The sequence below is a fragment of the Gossypium arboreum genome, chromosome 9 (genome assembly GCF_025698485.1).
Source record: "Gossypium arboreum isolate Shixiya-1 chromosome 9, ASM2569848v2, whole genome shotgun sequence".
NCBI lineage: Eukaryota > Viridiplantae > Streptophyta > Magnoliopsida > Malvales > Malvaceae > Gossypium > Gossypium arboreum.
The window spans coordinates 73,991,265-73,998,460 of record NC_069078.1 but is presented as its reverse complement, the minus strand read 5'-3'; the positions used below and the strand labels follow the sequence as shown (position 1 = coordinate 73,998,460).

The 7,196-nt window shown below is 35.3% G+C and overlaps 1 protein-coding gene across 1 annotated transcript; it reads left to right on the top strand.

Annotated features, from left to right (window-relative positions):
- Nucleotides 1–1,596: 1,596 nt before the first annotated feature.
- LOC108457308 (leucine-rich repeat receptor-like tyrosine-protein kinase PXC3) lies at nucleotides 1,597–5,367 on the top strand. The gene is made up of 2 exons (XM_017756295.2): nucleotides 1,597–4,587; nucleotides 4,693–5,367. The coding sequence occupies exons 1-2, from the start codon at nucleotides 2,061–2,063 to the stop codon at nucleotides 4,998–5,000; spliced, it is 2,835 nt and encodes a 944-aa protein (XP_017611784.1). The 5' UTR covers nucleotides 1,597–2,060; the 3' UTR covers nucleotides 5,001–5,367.
- The last annotated feature ends 1,829 nt before the right edge of the window (nucleotides 5,368–7,196 follow it).

Below are 7,196 nucleotides of genomic sequence, written 5' to 3'. Positions count from 1 at the left end.
AATGAATTTTCTCCCTCCTCCTTTAGCTAGATGCTATTAGCGGTGGTAGTCTTCCTCGGCTGCGCCCTCAGAGTCAAATCCCACCCAATTTCTATTTCCTGCATCCCATATTGTAACTTTATAGGACAGAAACTATCACCATGACCAAGGCAGCCACATAAGAAGCAAAATAAAGTTAATTTTTCATATTTGAATTTTGCATATATAAACTTCGATTCAGACAACTTGATTTTTTTTCTTTTCTTTAGAGGCTGCTTAACATCAATTTGAACGCGAATTCGCAGAAAATTTTTATAGCCATTAGATAAATTCTTCATATCATATTCCATAAATTTACCAATGAAATTTTCAAATTGTATCGCCATTGACTCTTTGATAAACCCCGGAGGCAAATCATGAATCTGCACCTACTAGTCGGAAAACACCAAAGGAATAGACATTGGACCTTCATTCTCTTGAACCCTATGGAAAATCAATAGATGATTGTTGAAAGTCCAAGAGCCCCTGTTATAACACGATGAATATCCACTTCGTTAAAAAACTTGAACATAAATCGCTTTTCACCCAAATCTAAAATTTGAACACCCTCCAAGGGGTGCCAGATATTTGCCAATGTATTTCTCATGGCTAGAAATTGGATCACACTAGCAGTTAGAAAACATCCCACCAAACAGAAACTAAATGCTGGATCCTATGCTTCGTTCCCAATCTGAATAGAAAAAACATCCATTTCACTGTTCTCCAAACTTAGATTCGCTAGCCCTCTTTCCATAAGTTATAGCTCACAAAATAAAACCCTTCAGGAACAGCAGAAAACCAAAACCAAGGCGAGAAAACAAAAAGACGGGGGAATAAAACTAGAGAAAAACAAAAAAAAACCAAAAGAACCAAAAGAAAACCCAAACATGACAAAAACGGCAGATAGAGAGAGCGTGCGGATAAGCTAGCTATATTTAGGGGCGGGCTGGGGGTTGGCATGGGCCTCTACTTCCTAAAATGTAAATTTACTCTTTTAGCCCTTAAAATTTTTTAAAAATTTTAAATTAGTAAAGGTAAAATTATACTTTGGCCCCCTTAAAATTATAAAAATTCGATTTAATCATTTACAAATTATAAAGATATAAACTATAAAAAATTAAAATTTTATCCAAATTTCTAACAATTTGTTCGGCTTACCCCGACTATATTGAGGGTTAATTTTAAAAGAATGAAAAAAGTGAAAATTATTATCTTAAATTTTTTGTTGTTTCCATATTTTGTATATTTTAATCAAATATAGTTGATAATTTTTTTTCTTTTACCTCTTTAGGTGAAAGAGTTATAAAGAGAAGCAAACCACACAAAAAAATCAAATTACATAATGTGTAAATATTAAAATTGAATTTTTAGAATCAAGACTAAATTGATATAATGTATAAATGTTAAGAGTTAATGTTATTATTATGTTAATTGTAATAATTACCATAAACTAAAAAGATAAAATTAAATAGTTAAGTGACGTGGAATTAAAAGAAAAATGTTAATCCCAGTTCTTACGTTCCAAGGACGTGGTCCATAAGGTAATAAAAAAGTCGTTGAAACGCGTTTTCTAAATGCAGACAGTAGCATTCAAAAGTGGGCTCTCCAGTTTTCCTTCCACTCAAACGAAGACTTTGAATTCAGTTGGGTCTTTGTTTTAATTCTTTCCCTTTTTATGGATTGTTTTCTCATTACGTTGCTAATAATGATAATAATAAGGTGATGGAAAGTACGCGAGTATGAACCTGTAAGAATGAAAGTCATGAACAATCTGAAACCCAATCTCTTCCAAGAAAAAGGCCATTGCTGTCATCAGTCTCTGTCTCAGTCTATCTGTGGCGTTTTTAGTCAGTCGGTCAACTCCACTCCCAACACGCCCACCCCTCATCTTTCTTTCCCATGAATTTCCTCTTGGAATTTCTCAAATCCCATCTTTTTCTTTTTCTCTTTCTCTTTTCTCCTCCCCTCCCTAACTCAAACCAGACCCTTTTCTGAACTTATACCAAAAACAAAGCTGAAATATAATCTCCCATTGAGCTAAAATGAAGAGCTCCATTTACGGCATATCCTTCTTTTTCCTCTTCTGTATATTTCCTTGGGTCTCCGGTCAGCTTGCTTCAAAGCAGAGCAACACGATGATCACCTTTTCTCACCAGCTTGCAAATTCATCCTGGAATGTTGAGAAGGAGCAGAACCCCTGCCTTTGGGAAGGGGTTACATGCAACGCTCCCCACAACGACTCCATACTTTCTCTTTCATTGTCGGGGTTTGGTCTCTCAAACTCTAGCTTCTTACCCTTGCTTTGCCAGATTAATTCTTTGCAGTCGCTCGACTTTTCCAGCAACTTGTTCAACTCAATCCCAGTTGAGTTTTTCAACAGTTGTGGAGAGATTGATGGGTTAAAGAGCTTGAACTTTAGCAAGAACATGTTGGTTGGTTCTTTGCCTACCTTTCAAAAGTTTGTTGGATTGGAATCCTTGGATTTATCTTTCAATTCTTTGAATGGAAGTATCGATTCACAGTTGAATGGTTTGAGTGCACTGAAAAGCTTGAACCTTAGTTTCAATCATTTCACTGGTTCAGTTCCAAGCCGCCTTGGAAAATCCAGGGTCCTGGAACAACTTGAGCTTTCTATGAATAGGTTCACGGGTGAAATAGCTAGTGAAATTGGGGAGCATGGGAATTTGATAAAGATTGATCTCAGTGGGAATCATCTTAATGGAATTATTCCTGAATCTTTTGTGAACCTTACCAAGTTGGAAACCCTTATTCTATCTTCCAACCAGTTGCATGGGGCAATCCCTGCAGGCCTTTTAGGTATTACAACATTGCAGCGCTTCTCTGCCAATCAAAACAACTTTGTTGATCTTCCTAGTACTAATCCCTCAATGTCTCTCAAGATTTTAGATCTTAGTTATAATAAAATAACTGGGAGAATTCTACCGCAGTTGCTGTTGGGATCAAACTTGCAGACTGTGGATTTATCTTATAATATGTTGACTGGACCAATTCCTGTAACCATTTCTTCCAGTCTGGTCAGGTTAAGGTTGGGTAGCAATTATCTCAGCGGCCCAATTCCTTCTACGAGCTTTGTATCTTTGTCCAGCTTGACGTATTTAGAGTTGGATAACAATAGCTTTACTGGAACCATACCTCCTCAAATTGGTTCTAATCGAAAGCTGGCATTGTTGAACTTGGCTCAGAATAAGCTGAATGGGACTTTGCCTGATGAATTGCTAAATCTTACCCAACTTGAGGTTCTGAAACTTCAACTCAACAAGCTTAGTGGTGAAATTCCAAATCAGATTGGAAGGCTGAATATGTTATCCGTGCTCAATATCAGCTGGAATTCACTAAATGGAATCATACCACCTTCAATTTCCAACTGTGGAAAGCTTATTAGCCTAAACTTGCAAAACAATGGTCTCACTGGTTTAATACCTGATGCCATCGGGAACTTGAAATTTCTGTTGGAACTCCAGCTGGGAGAAAATAAATTGCATGGTAGGATTCCTGATATGCCACAAAAGTTGCAGATTTCTTTGAATCTCAGCTTCAATAATTTTGATGGACCTATTCCAAAGACTCTTTCCGGACTGAATGATTTGGAAGTTTTGGATCTCTCTAACAACAGGTTCTCAGGTACAGTTCCTGATTTCCTGGTCAGGTTGTCTTCCTTGTCACAGCTAGTACTTTCCAATAATCAGCTTTTTGGTGATCTTCCTCAATTCAAACCACATGTTTCGGTCGATATAAATGGAAATCCGCAACTTCATCGTCCAAAAGATAGTCCTCCAGTGTTGAGTAAAAAAAGAAAACCAGTTGGTGTGACAATTGTCATCACATTTGCAGCTGCTGTTCTTGCTGTAGTGGTAGTTGCAATTGTTTTTCTATTGATCTCAAAACGCTTAAGCAAGGTTAATGAGGAGCAATTACAGTCATTGGAAGTTCTTTCTCCTCCTCGGGTGATTCAAGGCAACATGTTGACAGCAAACGGGGTCCATAGATCTAATATTGACTTCACCAAAGCCATGGAAGCTGTGGCAAACCCTGCAAACATTGTGCTGAAAACCAGGTTTTCGACCTATTACAAAGCTATGATGCCTTCAGGAGCAAGCTATTACGTTAAGAAGCTTAACTGGAGTGACAAGATATTCCAACTAGGGAGCCGTGATAAATTTGAGCAAGAGATAGAGGCTTTGGGGAAGCTTAGCAATTCAAATATCATGATTCCACTGGCCTATGTATTGACAGTTGACAGTGCATATCTATTCTATGAATTTGCCCCAAAGGGTACCCTCTATGATATTCTTCATGGGAGCTTGAAATCTTCTTTGGATTGGGCTAGCCGTTACAGTATAGCAGTTGGAGTAGCTCAAGGGCTTGCATTTTTGCATGGATGCACATCAAGTCCGATTCTCCTCATAGACCTTTCAAGCAGAAGCATCGTGCTCAAGTCATTGAAGGAGCCACAGGTTGGGGACATTGAGCTTTGTAAAGTAATTGACCCTTCCAAGAGCAACGGAAGCCTTTCCACAGTTGCTGGTTCTGTAGGTTATATTCCTCCAGGTAACAAATCTGGCAGACATGCATCCTTATTTTACAATCTCCTTTGAATATGAACTGTTTTGAGTTTTTGTCCTAAGCCTGTTTTGTTTTAATGGTGGTGCACAGAGTATGCTTATACAATGAGGGTAACAATGGCTGGAAATGTTTATAGCTTTGGAGTTGTATTGCTGGAATTGCTGACAGGAAAAGCAGCAGTTAGTGAGGGAACTGAGTTAGCCAAGTGGGTATTAAGCAACTCAGTGCGGCCAAATAAGCTGGATCACATCCTTGATTTTAGTATCAGTAGAACATCACTGGTGGTAAGAAACCAGATGCTTGCTGTCTTGAAAGTTGCACTTGCTTGTGTCAGTGTTACTCCAGAATCAAGGCCCAAGATGAAAAGTGTGCTACGGATGATCCTCAATGTAAGATAAAATCATCTCCACCTACTACTGCCTTTAATTACCGAGTGAGCTTTGTTTCATACAAATTATAAAAGATTGAAGAAAGCCAATATTGGCCATGGTGGCTAGGAAGCCAACAACCTGCACGAAAGAATCGTTTGGTTTTGAATTCATTCTCATACGTAGTATATGCTTTTGTAATTTAATGGTGCCATTGTAAAACTCAGTTCTATAATAGGTGAATTCTCACATAATTTCATGGTTGCTAGTGATTATATTGTAGATTTCTACTATAGATATTCCCAACCCAAGAGGTTATAGCAAAAAATTGTTACAAAATAGAAAACAAACACGTCAACTTTTATTGGTATAATTAATTCACAATTTAGCTCCTAAATTATTTTCGTTTTCTCATTTTAGTACCTAAATTTTTTTCTCATTTTGGTACATAAACTTTGCATCATTGCCCATTTTGATACTTAAAAGCTAACCCCGTTAATAAAAATTTGGTCACCCAAAATGTGTCATGTGATTAATGACATGATAGGTTGACCAATGACATGACACATTGACCGTGACATGGCAGGTTCATCAATGACATAGCACGTTGATCAAGTTGATTGTCATTAACCAGTGTTGACTCATGTTGATTGGCAGTTGATCGATAAATAATCATTAAAAATTATTATAAAATTGAAAAATAAAAACATTTTAAAATTAGTTAATAAATTTTAAATTTTATTTAAAAATTTTAAAAATTGTTAAAAATTAAAATTTGTAAAAATTTATAAAATGTAAATTTTGTTGAGGGTAAACTATACAAATGGTCACCAAACTAAGGTAACATTCTGGTTTTGGTCAACAAACTTTAAAAATTTTCAATTTAGGCTTTATCGTTTAAGTTTGTTCCTGTTTTGGCCAACCGCTATTAAATTGATAATGAAAGCCTTTTTCTAACATAATAACACATTTAGTCCTTAGTACTTGCACATTCTATCAATTTGATCCAACTTCTAAATAATTCAATAATTTAATCCTTCACATTTACAAATGTTATTAATTTGATCCTTAAACTTTATAACCAAAGTTTTCGCTTTTAAAATAGAGACATTCAACATCTATTAGTTGTTTTATTTATGGTTGAAATTATCTAATTCGATACATAACCCTTTCTATTTATATTTTTAAGAAGTTAATGTTAGAAATTAACTAAACACCATTAAAAATAATAAAAATACAAATTTTAAAATGTAATATATAATAAAATTATATAAATAATTTAATATTTGTAAAAAATTCACTTTGATTGGTATAATTTTAGTTTTAAATTAATGTGATAAATGATTTGACACTAAATCATATTATTAGTGATATGTATTGCTTCTTGGGCTTGTATATGGTCTTGAACACTTCTGAACACCCGGAAAATGTTCCTAAATGGTTTTAAATTGATTTTAAAACCTAATAAATGTTTCACATTGTTTACTCAGACGTACCGTGCAAACAAGAAGGTAATAACATCTATAATTTTATCTAAATTGTTTAATGTTTTAATTATAGTAAAATCTTACATACCTCCACCTGAAAATCCTCGATTTAAGCCGATAAATCTCAAACATTGGGTTTACATTTCAAATGGGTCCTAAGATGTGTTCAATGACCCAAAATAATTTCAAATTATATTTTATTTTTTTTAATGTTGAGTATTGTCTTAAAGAAATTTTATATGGTTACTAAATGGTGTTTTATTTAGAAAAAGAACTTTGCTTTTAGTTTGAAAATGTTCCTATAACACGTTCCATTTGTGTTGTATGTTGAAATGGTTGAGGGATATTATAATAGAACAACCATCAAAACCCTTAGAGTTCTCCTTAAGATTCTCCAAAATAGAGACACCCCACAATCTCATTAGCATATCAATTATCTTTACATTTTCTTTCCCTTTCCTATGCCCCGTACCTTCAACCCCTTATGTGAGCCCTATGTTGTGAGCCCTATGTTCGATACATTGACATGCCAAAAGATTGTGAGTACTCAGCTATAAGTTATGTGATTTGGGCGTTGTGGCCCTAAGACATTTGGAGAAATAAGGGAATGTTGAGCTATGCTCCATTCAAAGGGACATGTTGGTGTATAGAAGAGTGTTTGGTTTTATGCTACACTTGTGAGACATGTTAATGACTCTCTGAGTCACAAGTGTTATAGTCCAATTTTGGGCCGTTTATG

Bases quoted from the DNA above. Each gene is read 5' to 3' on its own strand.
- LOC108457308 (XM_017756295.2), top strand. From the start codon at position 2,061: ATGAAGAGCTCCATTTACGGCATATCCTTCTTTTTCCTCTTCTGTATA. The intron at 4,588-4,692 runs GTAACAAATCTG...GGTGGTGCACAG, and splicing joins TGTAGGTTATATTCCTCCAG to AGTATGCTTATACAATGAGG.